Raw genomic sequence first — 16027 nt, forward strand, 5'->3', positions numbered from 1 at the left:
GATCCCAACCAGTCAGCGACTGATCTGGAATTGCCGAGCAAGAAGACTGATGGATTGTGTGGGCATTATTTTGTACTGAGGCTGATGTAACAATGAGATCGGTGACACAATGTAATTACTGCATTTCCTAACACATACATGTGCTAAAAAAAAATTGAAGTCCAAAATTATGATAAAAAGTTCACAGCAGTTTGTGCATCAGCTAATATGCTATCAGCTATACAGTAAACCTGTCACAGCTGTCAGCCTGGCAGTGTGGGAGTAAAGTTTGCTACACGGTCTGTTCCAGGAACTCAGCCAACCTAAAAACTCCCTGAGGAACAATAATATCACTAACAATGTAATAACAGAAGAAACCAGAAACAAGAAACGACTGTTCACCCTATCCAGGTCATCTGTTGTTCAAATTCAAATTAAGACACATCTAAGCCATTTTCATTGTGGTACTGAATGCAGTTTCTCATTGAGTGCTTTCCTCTGTTTAAAAAAACAGAACTTGCATTTTTATTGCACCTTTCACTTCCTTGGTAGATCCCAAAATGCATCACAGTCAATGTGAACTATGATAACTGTTGCAGTAAAGCTGATCACAACCAATTTGCACACAGCACAATCCCACAAAGAGCATTGAAATAAATGACCAGCTCAGTTGCATAGTGTCGACCATCGCATAAAAGATTGTCAGGCCAATCTTTCCTGCTCCTCTTCAAATAATGTCTTGGGGTCTTTTATATTCACATTGAACTGACATTAGATTAGTGGTTTAGGACTGGATGTTCAATCTGGGCTCGCGAATTTGCTGCCTGGATAATTTCCAGGGCCGACTCTGTCCCATGTTAACGTCAGTGACACAATGCGATCCTCAAATTCAACAAGCCTATTTGGCGGTGTCAACGTTTTCGAATGCCTCTCTGAAGCATTGCCGGAGGCAGACACCAAGAGGCAAAACTTTATTTTCCTGGGGTCCAGAAGATGAAACACGGCTTTAAAAACCACAAGGTTCTGGATGGGATGACGATGGCTGACAGCAGTAGAGGTCTGACAGAAAGGAAGTGGTTCCAGTGTTGTAAGAGGTTCAGTGACCTGTTACAATCTGGAAAGATGAGTCGTGAGCGGTACCTGGGTGACAGGCCTATATGTATAAAGCCATGATGTGGAGATGCTGGCATTGGACTGGGGTGAGCACAGTAAGAAGTCTTACAACACCAGGTTAAAGTCCAACAGGTTTGTTTCAAAAATGTATAAAGCAACATGCACACAGGCTGAGCAGACTGCATGCCCGAAGATTTCCCCAGCATTGTCAGAGTAACTGGCCAGTTGTATCACTGAACAGAACATCAGCTCATGGCAGAGTCTTGTTGCAATCATTGACAGAGGTCAGGCTATGCATACATTATTGTCCTCACATCCTTCAGTCACAAAATGTCCTGAACAAGTGGTGATGTGGTTGATCTTCACAACCTGTCACTGATGGATGAGGTGGCACTTCATAGCGTGAGGGGGAAATCGGGGCATGCAATGTGCAATGGAGCGATGGGAGACTGTAAAGAGCAGGGTAATTTGACAGGTGAAGGATGGAGAGGAAAGTCCTGCCCAAGATGTGCTGTGACTCCTTGAACATTGTCATCAATGAGGCTGGTTGTGCTGAAAGAGATCCTGAAGCAGTTTCTTACCATCATAAGGTAGAGTTGTTTAGTTCCATCTGCAACTTCTCTGATAATGAACTATTTTGTGCTATAAGCAGCAAGACTTGGACAACTTTCAGCCTTGTGCTGATAAGTGGCAATGACCATCTCCAGTAAGTTCCTCATCATCACATTCAATGGCATTACTATTACTGAATCCTCCAACATCAACATCCTAGAGGTCAACACTGGTCAGGAGTATGATTGGAGTATAAATACAGAGGCTAGAAGTCCAGGTAAGAGGCTAGGTATTGTGTGGCAAGTGACTTCTCTACTGGCTCACCCAAAAACCAGGGCACAGGTCAGGAGTGTGATGGAATACTCTCCACTTGCCTGGATGAATGCATGTCCAACAATACTCAAGAAGATCAACATCACCTGGGAGAAAGAAGCCCTATTGATTGGCACCCCATTTACCACCCTAAATATTCACTCCCTACACTACAGGCAGGCAGTAGCTACAGTATGGATCACCTGCAGGATGCACTGCAGCAACTCGCCAAGGCTTTTTCAACAGCACCTCCCAACCATGCCATTTCTACCACCTGAAGGGGCAATAGAAGCAGGCACATCAAAATACCCCCATCTGCAACTTTAAATTTCACATCCTCCTGATTTGGGTGATATCACCCTTCCTTCATTGTTGTTGGGACAATTTCCTGGAATTCTTGACCTAACAGGACTTTGGGAGTACCTGAACCACAAAGACCACAGTTTGTCAAGAAAGTGGTTCACCAAACTTTCTCAAGGGCAATTAAAGATCGGAGATAGATGTTGGCTTTGCCAATGATGCTAGCATCCATGAATGAGTTTCAAAAAAAGTGACAGATGGGCGGTACGTAGCACAGTGGCTAGCACTGCTACCTACGGTGCTGAGGACCTGGGTTCGAATCCCGACCCTGGGTCACTGTCCGTCTGGAGTTTGCACATTCTCCTCGTGTTTGCATGGGTTTCACCCCCACAACCCAAATATGTGCAGGGTAGGTGGATTGGCCATGCTAAATTGCCCCTTGATTGGAAAAAAATAATTGGAGACTCTAAATTTATGACAGACATCCCATTTGTCTTTTCAAACATGGGGTATAGTACACAATGCAAATGAATGGGATACACCATAAGAATGTTGTACTGTAGGAATGCAATATATTCCTGGTACATGTTGTTTCTATAACATGGGATGGAGATTTATATTTTGAAGACCTTAAGATTGTGGAATTGATCACACAGTCGGTTGCACCATAATTTCCAAATTATTCCAAACAAATGAAGATCTCCTTTAGTATCAGCAGGTCCTGTTTCACTGTGACAGAAGCACAAGGGTTGCTGCAGCAAAATGTTCTCCTCCCCCCTCCCCTTTCCTAAAACAGGCTCTCTAATTGAAGTCAGTATCCTGCTGGGAACTGCTGCAAGCATTTAAATGACCCCCAACCCTAGACAATCAGTCAGTTTTGGCACAAAGGTACAGACAAAACTCCTGCCTCACTGAACTTTCACTGACCTTCCACCCAGGAGAAGAATCCGTATTTGCCCTATACATAGAAATATAATTAATTATTTAGGCTGTCTACATATTGCACAGAGCTGAACTGCATATTAATCAATGTGGCTCAATACTGTGTACTCGTCCTTACCTGTTTTTGTTCTTCACCTAAACCATCCCACATTGAGGCAACAATCTTTGAAACTTCACCAAAAGTGGCATTTGGATTTTGACCTTTGATAGCTGCTTGAGTATCTCGAAAAAAGAGGGCGTAGGCTGACACAGGTTTCTGAGGCTCATTTGGATCCTTCTTTTTCTTCTTTTTTGGAGTTTTAGGTTTCTTTCCCACATCTACAGCTGCCCGTTTTTCACCACCATTCATCTGTGTTATGCAAGAACCAGAGGTCTTGATTTAATAATGATCACATTTATATTTAAACTGATGGAATCTTTCTCAATAATAAAAGTACCTCATTCACTATACAAATAGCCAGTGACCTCATTAATGAGGCTTTTGCAATGGATTTTTATTACAATGTTATATTTTTATTTTACAACATGTTTACATCTTTTTATTAAATTAATTTTTTAAACCTGTGAACTCAAACAATAAAGCAAGTTAGAAAAAGTCATTACAAATGCAGTAGAATCTACAAGAATCAAATATTTTAAATCTGGTAATGCATTTGGAATTCTGTCATTTTATTTGCTGTGTATGTGTGCTCCTGTTAGTATTCTAACTCATTTTGTGTAAATAGTGACCACTCAAACATCGGGCTGGATTTTGCCTAAAAATAAGTAAGTGTCGTTTTGGGGGCAAAAATCGTTGGTGCGATCCTGATCGCGGTCTTCCTGCACGTAGTCATTTTTTGGAGGGGAGCATGTTTTGCACTGGCATTGAGGGGGCAGGGCCTAAACTCGCCAGCAGAACTAATTCCTCAGAGATCAGGCTGCCATTTTTAAAGGGGGCCCCAATCTCAAAGTGAAGTGAAGCCCCTTCTCTCCCTCCACACGAGCATCATAACTGCCCCCCATCCCCTGCAGACTAGTGGAAAACCCACAAACCTTAATCACAGAGGGGCAATCTCTCCTCCCACAACTAAATGTTTGGGTCACTCCGCCCCCCTCCACAACACACAGGCTTCCCCCCTCCCATCCCCACATCAGTCCTCCTCGCCCGCAATTGTGCAACACTCCACTATGACCCTTCAGGCCCAAACCCTTAGCAGAGTCAACCTGGCACTACCCCCAGCTATGCCAACCTGGCATGGTACCCTGGCAGTGCCGGGTTGGCACTGCCAGGGTTATTGCTAGGGCACTGCCCTGCCATGTTCCCAACCAGCCAAGGGTTACTATGGCCTCCAAGCCCTACGGCATGGTCATCAGACCATCTTGGGTCTCTGTTTCTGGGGACCAGTAGTGGTTCCTGCCAATGTCACGTCACATGCTGGCGGAGAGGGGGGCGGTGGGAACGTCACGTAACGAGAAGATACGGCGTCAAACTGACTCTGAATATTAAAATGCAATCAAATGCATGGTATTCTGATTCACGCCCTCGCTGAGCCCTTGCTGGGCATGAATCTGGTGATGTCTGCTGGGGGGCCCGGGAACATCACAAACTGTTTCCGGGCTCTCCCGGATTTTCCCCGACATAGCTGGGCGCAATGTGGCCAGGAAATCGCCCACATAGATAATACAAAATAAACAAATCTGGACATTACGATTGGTAATGTATTAGTGACAGTTATGGAAACACTTACTAAGCGTCAACCCAATCATTTTAACACCAGTTAAAATAGTGGAAAGAGAAATATGATGCAAGTACATTAAGCATTCAAATGGTAACATTGATAACAGTCATTTCTCGCTACCTGATTTGCAGTAATGTTTTGCAAACCTTGACTAAATAAGCAGAACAGTAAAATGAACCTAATGTGACCTAACAAAAAGTTTTCAGTTAAATCGATTTATCACATTGGCCAATTATACTATATTAAACAGTATTTTTATTAAAAGGTGTAATAGGTATGTATACAGTCAATGCCCCTGAAATATATATTCATTTATAATGTTTGAAACTCCTTCTTCTCAGCAAACCAGCTGAATTATGTCATGAACTGTTCAACAATATTCACGTTTTACAATTATATGATGGAAATAATAGATCGGAATTGAATAGGAAACTATTTAAATGAAATAGGTGGAACAATTTTATTTAGGCAAAACTTCAGTGTTGCTTACTTTCACAACACTGCTACAATTTCAACAGTACATCGCACACCGGAAGATATTTGTTCAAAATTAACTGGTCTAGTCCTGTTCTAATGTTGCTGTGCTCATTCTCTGGGAGTCACTGATTATACTTTCACAAAGTTGACGACTGTAATGGGCAGCTACATGAGAAAACCACTTTCCCACTTTTGACCTGACTTTCTGTTAAAATTTTGCAGTGTAATAAATATACCTACTCATTTGATATCCCTCACAACTTTTAAAACCTAAAATCCATGCAAATATTGCAAAGGAGTAACTATACAGGACCCAGGCTACTCAATAACAAATAAACAACAAAGTTGTTCAAAGAGTCTATGTCGGATAGTAAGGCAAAGCAAAAGGATGCAACATTTCTCTCCCTTAATAGAATATTTTGAAGATTTTTGGAACATTTTAATGAAACATCTACTAAAACATTTGCTTGCAACTTTCAGCAACTCATTCCGAAAGGTTCTGATAGTGAAAATATTAATTTTAAGATCCATCCATTTTAAGATTCATCCAAGTGAAAGGACAACGGAAATTTATCATCTCCCATCCCTAAAATAATAAAACATTAGAGAACTTATGATGAACTGGACTTTCTTTTTGAATATTTTGGCCCCCTTGTCTCCCCCGAAGACATTGAGACCTTGATCACTGCAATTTTGGTGAAACATTCAGGGGAAAGCCGATTCATGTAAGTAAATTACGTTATGGCAAATTGTCACTGCAGTTATGGTGGTAGAATGGGAGCAACTGCAAGGACGTTTTCTCTCATTGATTGCGAACTGGATATGGTACCACATAATACAGTCAACCTCTGCATCTCATCTTGATTCGAACTCTTCACTGTGAGTGCTAAAATGCTATTTAACCATAGGACACATCATAGTTGAGCTGGTACAATTTGTTAACACACATGCAGTTCTAGGAAACCTATGACACTGTTCGGAAGCAGGAACTTTGACTATTAAAAAAAAAATTCCCTAACCTAGAAATGTCAACTACAGCTGTCTTGGCAGAGATGAGTTATTTGAGCACATTTGGGGTTCTCCTAGTTAGTACCTCAACCACTCCATGCTCAAACATTCCATGCCACCAGGGAAACTGAGCCTTTTAAAACAGAAGTCACTAAATATTAATGCTTTTAAGGCCATTTTCATTCCATGAACATTCAGTCTAAAGGTCTAAAGGAAGTCATATTGCAGCCAGATTCCTGCAGAGCAATAAGTGTACGCACCAAACAAACTTACTTTGACGTGTAAGAGTTTTGTATCAACGTTTAGTTTTTTAATCATTTATTTTCTTCTTTGAATAGTTTCAATCATCTTATGTCAGAAGAAATAAGTTAAAGGAAAAATAAGCAAGGGTTAAATCAATGGAAAGCTAAGTAAGTGTGAAAAATGGCGCCAGGGTGGCACAGTGTTTAGCACTGCAGCCTCACAGAGCCAGGGACCCTGGTTCAATTCCAGCCTTGGGTGACTGTCTGTGTGGAATTTGCACGTTCTCTCCGTGTTTGCGTTGGTTTCCTCCAGGTGCTCCAGTTTCCTCTCCCAGTCCAAAGATGTGCAGGTCAGGTGGATTGGCCATGCGGAATTGAACCTTAGTGTCCAAAGATTAGGTGGGGTTACAGGGTTACGGGGATAGAGTGAGGGCCCGACCCTAGGTGGGATGCCCTTTCATAGTGGCAGTGCAGATTTGATGGCCTGAATGGCCTCCTTCTGCTTTGGAGGGATTCTATGATTTGAAAAAATAGAAGTGTTGGGCGGGATTCTCTGTCCCCGGGACCCCTGGAATGAGTTCCCTGATGGGATGAGAAATCGGGCATCAGGAGAAAATCAGAACCGGTGGCATATGCCGATCTGAACGCCATGCTCCAAACCCCAGATGGTGAAGTAAACAAGGTCCATGATGCGCGCCAGCAGGGGGATGAAATAAATGCAAATAGGCCTTAATGATCCATTTGCATCTATTTAGTGGGCCTGGCACCCTATACTGCGGCTTCCTGTGATTCTCCAATCCCCGCAGTTGGGAATCATGTGGGCATGGATCACTTGTGGGCTGAGCGTGAACCTGATGTGGCGACCTCGCGGTTGGCCAATGGGAAAACCCTTACCCCCTTGGTCCACCGTGAGGTCCACCACATCAGGGCCATGCTGGTAGATACTATCCGAGCACATCTAATGGCCACTCCCCCAAGAATGCACTGCCTGCCCACGCCTGCTCCTGCAGACCCCACCATCCCCACACTTCCTCCCCACAGGGATCACTGTAATAGGGGGACCTCTCCAGGTGCCCCTGTAATAGGAGGACTCCTCCATAGGGAGCCCTGTGATAGGGGGACCCCCCAAAGGGAACCCTCTAATAAAGGGACCCCCACAGGGACCTGTGTAACAGGGAAACCCCCCTCAGGGACCCATGTAATAGGGAGACCCCCTCCTCAGGGCCGCCAGATAGGACCCCCCTGGAAACCCCTGTAATAGGGGAACTTCCCACTAGGACCCCTGTAATAGGGCTTCCCCGGAAATCCCTATAATAGAGGCACCCCCCAAAGGGAAACTCTGACTAAAGGAACCACCTCCACAGACCCCATCCACCTCCCCACCCAGAAAAGGGATCCCTGTCTGGAAGCTAGCGAGTAGTCCAGACTGGAGCAGTGGGAAACATTATAGCTGTAATAGTTACATTGCGGCTCAATGTGTCAATTTCTTAAAGGAGAGCAGCAGTACCTGTGCCTGGTTCCCACAGATCCATTAGCTGCAAGCCAATTCATAGCATTAGTGGTCTGTGATTGACAGCTCGTAAGAACCATCTGCTGCTTTGATCCATTCATATCCTTTCATGCTTCAGTGGCCTAAGTGGTGAAACCCCAATGTTTGTAAACATTGACCAAATCAAAGAGAGGTAAGTGCATTCCAATCACTAAGTGCATTCCAATCACTCAATCGTGTGATTTCACTGCACCTACCTCTCTTTGCTGTGGTTTCACCACTTAGGCCACTGAAGTAAACTGCAGTAAATCTTGGTGTAACTGGAATAATGGGCACAATTCCCCCGATTTGATTCTCAGTGCTCCCGCTCGCAGAGAAACCAAGTTCCTTCCCACTGGCACTGGGAGTGCAGCTCAGTTGGAATTCTTTGGGACTCTTAAATTTTTTTGCAGAGGGTCAGTTTTGCACTGGCCTTCAGAGGGATGTGACCAAAACTCGCTGGCAGATCCAGCTCCTGAGAGATCGGGGAGCCATTTGTAAAGGGTACTCCGATCTCAGAATAATATTGCAGCCCTTCCCCAATAGCTGGCAAGACCCCCTCCCCCCTGGATTCCTGGCAAGAGCCCCTCCCCCAATCGCTGGTAAGGGCCCTCCCCACAAATGAGCAACATCCCATTATGGGCTCACCAAATGCCCCCCATCAGCACCCCCCCCCTTCAATCATCACCTTCAGCTGCCTATAAGTCCCCCCCAGCCTCCCCCTTCAGCAGCCCCCCCCCCTACCAATATTCCCCTTTACACCCCCGCAAGCAGATGCTCTGCCTGAGTGCTGCTCCTGCACCTAGTCTTTCTAGGAAGCTCTTCAGAACAAAGTCTTTTTAAAAACTGCGATAAGAAGAAACACCTGCTCAAAAAAGGAATCACTTCAGAGTTAATGGACCATGAAGAGTTTAAAAAAAACAAAGCCACGCTCCTTTGAAATAGCTTGGACCTGTTAAATAAGATGCTTGTAAAAGGTAATGGACTGTAACATAACATAAACAACGTGGTTCAAAGCTTTTAAGCTTCTCGGTATGCCGAGAGGCTTGAGAAAGTTAAAGGTAAATTAAATTGACTGTGAAGAAAGCACTTGAAAGGTTTCCAACAAATCAAAGGGAAGACTTTCACCTTCTTCTGACAGATCTTTGAACTTGACATGCAGGGAGAGATGTCAAATTGTTTCAACACATCAGAGGTTAAATGTTAAAGTACAACTTGATGTGCTGAAAGACAGTTTCATCATTTTCAAAGCTACAGAGGGAAGATCTGCCACATGACCCCCATCCCGGGACAGACCCCTACCTGAGCCCCTCCAGCCCAGCCCAAGCACACCCACAGCTCCCACCTGAAAACACCTCTCAGCATCCTGGAGACAAGTGTAGAGAGGGTACTTAACCTCCCCCACGCCTCCCATGGAATCCAAGACACCAGGCCACCAATGGTCAGGATCTACACTAATTCATGCCCATGTGACTCCCGGCTTTGGGGGGGGGGGGTTGCTGGAGCACCCTAGGAGGTTGGAGAATCTGGTCTTCTGCTAATAATTACATTCAAATGAATGTAAGTCGTAGTTAGCATGTTCTCACCGACCTTGCGTGAGAACCTGATTGGGGCTGGCAGTGCGGGCCAGGAGACTCGCAATGGGTTTGAGGCCCAGCAAGAATTCATGCCCGAATCAACGAGCCACTGTAATTCCCTCCTGGGGCTAGCAGCCCCAAAGAATCGCCCCCAATATCTCATCAATTAAGATATTGGGCATGATTCTCCGGAAACAATTCTAAAAGTAGTCGCAAGCGGGAACTGCCACGAGCTTCCCGGCGCTCGGCTTGGTAAGGCCGGCAACATAATACAATGTTGGGGAAGCACGGTGGCACAGTGGGTTAGCCCTGCTGCCTCACGGCGCCGAGGTCCCAGGTTCGATCCCGACTCTGGGTCACTGACCGTGTGGAGTTTGCACATTCTCCCCATGTTTGCTTGGGTTTCACCCCCACAACCCAAAGATGTGCAGGCTCGGTGGATTGGTCACGCTAAATTGCCCTTCATTTGGAAAAAATGAATTAGGTACTCTAAATTTATTTAAAAAAACATAATGCAATGTTAATTGGTCCACTTAATGAGGCCTGACGGGATTCAGGCCACAAATAAAGGCTCGCCAGTTGATTCACCGGGACTGCGCTCACCATCCCCCACTAACAAGGCCAAGCACTTGCACAGCAACCCCACTCAGCATGCAGCTTTGGGGCAGGGTCGCCTGGCCTCAAGATTAGGAGCTGTGACCTGGTGAGGCGAGGCCAGGAGGGATGCCCTGTTTCCCCAAGGGGCCTGGAGGGTGTGCTACAGTGCGGCCAGTGCCACCTGGGATGAAGTGGCAGCAGCCATCCGCATGGGAAGCCTGACCAGCACTGGCCTCTAGTTCTGCACAATGGTCAACAACCTACATCGGGCAGCAAGGGTGAGTTGACGCCAACCACTGTCCCCCCTCCCCCAAGTGAGCATTCACCCCCCCAACCTTCCATATGGTCCCCAACCCATCCTTTACCCCCTCTCCCTTTAACACCCCAACCCTTCCTTCACCACTATGAACCACGTGTGCAGCTAATGATGCCCTCTCTTTGTTGCCACAGTAGAAGCTTTCCCACAATCGTCGGGAGCGGGCCCAGACTGACGAAGGAGTGCTAGATATAAGAATCCACACGACCTTCGAGGAAGGGGCCTTGGAGGTGACGGGGGTGGTCGAGGACAGAGAAGTCACCAATGTAGAGACTGGCGGATGCCGCAGAGGTAAGAATCCACCGGGCCCCACCTGGCAGACCTGTCAAACGTGAGTTGTTATTGCCATACAGACTGACCCATCCCTCCCACTGACCACATGTCCATTCTCCTGCAGGTCCTCCAGCCGACGGCGATGACCCATCCGGCGTGGCGCCTCCCCAGTCTCCCATGAGACCACCTCAGAGGTGAGCTCCGAGGGTGCCACAATCGTCACAGCTGTCGTCCTACCCTCCAGCAGTACAGAGACACAGTGGGCAGCATCAGTGATCAGGCTTCTGGGGCACAGTCAGTGAGCACCACACAGCTGCTGATGTACATCGGGTAGAGGCAGGAACCCCCAGGCGAGACAGCAGCCGGAGGTCTGCTGGATCCCTGGACCCAGCTGGGTCCCAGCCAGATGCTGAGCCTATGGAAACATTAGGGAGCGGCTGGGACATTCAGAGGGAGATGTCACTGATACTCCAGCAGGTCCATAGTCGATTGGAGGAGTCCCAGAGGCTACGGGTGCAGGAGATGTCACCAGCAATGTGTGGCATTGAGGCCAACACTGGGATGATGACCGCAGTTGAGAACCTCGTGCACCATGTCAGCAGTGTAGTGGAGGTGTGGTGCAGTCGGTGACGGCCATGGCTGAGGGTTTCGACAGAATGTCTGCCTTGCTGGGGGATGTGACCCAGTACCAGGCTGACCTTGATGAGGTGGTGCGGGATATGTCCCAGTCTTGGTTGGAAATAGTCGAGGCACTTCGGAACTTGTCCGAACCGCAGGTAGGCATTGCGGAGACACTGCAGAGCATGTACCAGTCACTGAGGAGCATCGCCGAGGGCATGGACAGCGTGGTGCAGGCATTGGGGAGCTGCCAGGGCTGGGAGGGGAAGCCGAGGCTCGAATCAGCTGCTCCTCCATCCCAATTTGAACCCCTCGGCCCAATGGACACTGAGTGGGGGCAGAGGATACTGGATGCCAACCCGGACCCGTCCCTTGGAGTGGGGATGGTGGCCACCCGTTCCCCCGAGTTCCACCCCTCTGATGAGGCCACGTCTCGCAGTCAGCACATGGGACAGGGCGGTACGGCTCTGCATGCGTCGCCGACAAGTGCACCGGGGCCCTCCGGCCCCAGAGCATTCCCACCAGGGGCATCGAAGGCCACGGGACATGGTAAGCAGCTAGCTACCTCCACCCCTTGTGTGCATTCTGGAGACACAACTAGACGTAGCAGTAGTGCAAGGAAGACAAAGCATGTTAAAGATAACTGAGATGGGGGGGTAGAAAGGGACTGAGGGGGGTAAGGGTGTGGAGAACTCAGCAGGTAGGCTGGGTAAGACTAAGGCATAGATTGAGAGAAGCGTTCAACATGTGCATGATCTGCATGTGGTGGTCACACACCAGCTGTATGTTCAGGGAGTGGAATTCCTTCCTGTTAATGTAGGGCACTCCCAGCTGGCCTGGTGCATGTAAGGCCGCATGCGTACAATATATCAGCCCCTGGACCTGGGCCATCCCGGAGAAACCTGCTGCCTGGGTATCTTGTTGGGCTGGGTCCATGTCAAAGTTTATTTAGCTTTCCACCCAGGCAAACAGGACATCCGTGACGGGTCAGACACAGCTGTGGGCTGTGGCCTGTGGCCTGCGAGATGTCACACAGGTCCCCGCTCAAGCACTGGAATTATCCCGAAGTGTAAAGCTTCAGGGCTGCGGTGACCTTGACGGCCGCAGAGAGCGGGTGTCCTCCTTCTCCACATGTTGCCAAGTCCACGTGGAGATGGCACAGATGCTGCACCATCTCCTTGTTGCGGTGGAGCCTCCTGCGGCACGCACTGCCGTCATCTGCTCAAGCGACCAGCGACACCTGTACATCCTGGGCCATCGCGGGACTCCTCGTTTGGGTCCCTCCCTGGCCTGATGGGCGGCTGAGTCCTCAGGGTGTGGGGCAGGGTCTGGCACATGGGCCACCGCCACAGGCCTCTGCAGGTTCTGCTACTGCTGCCGTCCCCGGCATCTGGCCGGCCAGCCTCGTAGCAGCATCACTAGGGCCTGTTCTACGGAGTTTAAAATACCATCCATACTGTCCAATAAGGAATTGGGAGAGGGTGTGAGACTGACAAACAGCAGTGTCTTCCACTCCGGGACCTTCCATTTCCACACTGATCCCCCACTCGGAACGTCCTGCCCATGCACACCCGGCCGTAGCGGGCCCCCTCAATGGACCCCAGACCCTGTACCCTTGACACCCGCACATAACGTTATCTGGACCGAGTGATGGTATCCGCCCCATTGCACTCACCGACCTTTCAGCCATGGACATGTCCACGGAGCTCTGTCCTATCCTCTTGGTGTTCGAATGTTGGCTTCTATATCCATGGTGTGGCTTCTCAGAGTGTTCAGGCATAGTGATCAGGCATCGCGGTCTGATTGAGATGCTAGGTGAGAACTCCCACATTCTACATGGACCGCCCATCCACGGAAATCCACTTGGAATGAGTGAAGTGCTGACCTAACCACAATTGCCAATTCAGCAACAGTTAATGGGGGTTACGGGTGGTCAGTGGGGCAGATGGGCAGGCCCAAGGTTTGCCCCTGGAACGGATGCACACGATACAGGGGTTGGCATGGTGGAGCCACATGTGGTTGCACCACCCAGTGCCCCCTCTCTCATGGTACCCCATCCCAGCCGAGGGTGCCCTCCCACCTGAGATTGCCCCCACCCCCTGCTAAGCACTAGGGTGGCAAACCCAGTGCTCCTGTGCACTTTGCCTGTGAGTAAAGATGGCTACTCACGTCCTCGGCTCCCCACAGAACCACTTCTGCCAGGTTCACGTTTTTTAAAAGGAGTACTAATCGGTGCCAGTGTGGCCACTTTCTGGGGAGGCCGCTGAATCACTGGAGCCTGTCGGATATGGGGTGGCTCCCGTTAATTGTATGGAAATAGGGCTTAAGTGGTGATAATTGGCTTTTGCCTACAGGGGCGGGCTAGTTCCATCACAAACTGTTTGGCATCCAGCGCGGTTCTCGTTTTTGGCCTGTCCTGCTATTCACCGGCCTCGTAAAGCTCTCGCTCTCTGCAATGAGGCCAGAGAATCGTGCCCATGATATGATATGGTTCATGAAAGCTAATACTGGTTAAAACACAAATTAAATCAGCAAACAGCCTTCCATCTCAAATTTTACAAATACACCAAACCAAATAATTACTTAATGGTAAATAATTCCACAATTGATACATTGGGATTTAATTGGATGCAATTAATCCCCAACTCTAACCATCCTGCCTTCATCTGAAATCATTTTCTTTTGTTCGTCTTCACTTCCCTTTCTGTGTGCTACTTAATTCTCCAGCCCAGGGAGACGGAATTATACCATTTGTGATCTGCATCTTTTGATGAACTGTATCATCTTAGTTCCACTACACAGGTTTGCTAGTTTCTCTCAGTGCATTGCTTCCATTAGGTACATTTTGTTTGTATTGAGTAACCTAATTCTTGTGTGTTTAGATAGATTTTTGATTGACAAAGGAGTCAGGTGATATGTGGGGAAGGCAGGAAAGTGGAGTTGAGACCACATCAAATAAGCCATGATCTTATCAAATGCGCCCGAGGGGCCAAATGGCCTCCTCTTGCTCTTAATTCTCATATCTCAGACTTGGTTTTATTTTCAAGTTTAAGTGACTGTACACTTGATGATATGTCATCATTGAGGCATTGAGTGGAATGGTCCGTTTGACAATTCTGAGGCTTTGCACGTTTTCATAGAATTTACAGTGCAGAAGGAGGCCACGCGGCCCATCGAGTCTGCACCGGCTCTTGGAAAGAGCACCCTACCCGAGGTCAACACCTCCACCCTATCCCCATAACCCAGTAACCCCACCCAACACTAAGGGCAATTTTGGACACAAAGGGCAATTTATCATGGCAAATCCACCTAACCTGCACATCTTTGGACTGTGGGAGGAAACCGGAGCACCCGGAGGAAACCCATGCACACACGGGGAGGATGTGCAGACTCCGCACAGACAGTGACCCAAGTCGGAATCGAACCTGGGACACTGAAGCTGTGAAGCAATTGTGCTACCCACAATGCTACTGTAATGACCTCCAATTAGCATTATTGGTTGGCCAATTGGAGTATGAGGTCCCTCAATGATAGCTCATTGAGGGGGCCCATATGAGCACCTGTGTAGGCTTTGTGCCCCTGTCTTAAGTTGACTAGACTGCTAGCAGCACTGTTTGGAGCTGCTCTTGTATCTAGTGATTGGAAATAAATATTGGTGTGGTGATGGGACTCCTGCCTCCTGTGGATTATTACAGCTACCGTGCTGCCCTTCCTTTTGGAACCTAAGTTTAAATACAGACTAATTTGGAAAATGGTGCCTATGGGTGGAATTAAATGTTGGCAGCAAGTGTATAGCGCTGACTGGAGAACTGGCAGGAACTCCGGAATCTCTGTTGGGGAAGGTCCGCCAGAATTAAATGCCTCTTAGACACTTAATTGGCCAGCAATGGGCCTTCCCTTTAATTCAGGACCTTAGAAGTGGAAATCTCAGAGAAAGATTTCTCTGAAATGCCGACCAATCAGAGGCCAGCAGTTCTCCATTGCCGTCAGCACCGTTGGGAGCAGTGGCTGCTGCCGGTGCTGCATTCACCTGAGGTCTGGGATTGCACAGGGACACAAGCCACAGGTGAGTGAGGGCGGGATGGGGGTTATGGGGAGGTCACTGGCTAGAATGGGGAGGCGGAGGTTGGAAGGAAGGGCAGGTGATGGCTCATGGCAGGCCCCCTTTTTCCTGATGCCAGGTCTGTCAATCTTACACTGAATGTTGGATTTTCCATGGAAATTTGACAGGGTTTCCCTTTCGGCCTCACCGCATGGCGAGTCCCGGCCAGCCAGCAGATGAATACCAGTGGTGGAAGGATGAAGCCATTATGTGGACATTAATTTCCCACTTAAGGGTCCCAATTAATATCTGGATGGGAATGCTGTTCATGAGCCTTTAATCCCGTGCTTAATCAGGCGGACCGGGCGAGGCACCGGGATCCATACCCAACGCCATTCTGCCTGATAAAAGGTCTCCCACCTCCAAACCCACC

The 16027-nt window shown here is 48.0% G+C and overlaps 1 protein-coding gene across 12 annotated transcripts in view; it reads right to left on the bottom strand.

The window, feature by feature from the left end:
* The window catches only part of tox (thymocyte selection-associated high mobility group box), a 495189-nt gene that overhangs the window by 56181 nt on the left and 422981 nt on the right, over positions 1 to 16027 (bottom strand). For all 12 annotated transcript variants that reach the window (XM_038809433.1, XM_038809432.1, XM_038809423.1 and 9 more), the window contains one exon: positions 3317 to 3547. In XM_038809433.1, the coding sequence (XP_038665361.1) occupies positions 3317 to 3547 (231 nt within the window). The remainder of the gene's footprint in view (positions 1 to 3316; positions 3548 to 16027) is intronic.

Source organism: Scyliorhinus canicula, chromosome 10 (assembly GCF_902713615.1).
Source record: "Scyliorhinus canicula chromosome 10, sScyCan1.1, whole genome shotgun sequence".
NCBI lineage: Eukaryota > Metazoa > Chordata > Chondrichthyes > Carcharhiniformes > Scyliorhinidae > Scyliorhinus > Scyliorhinus canicula.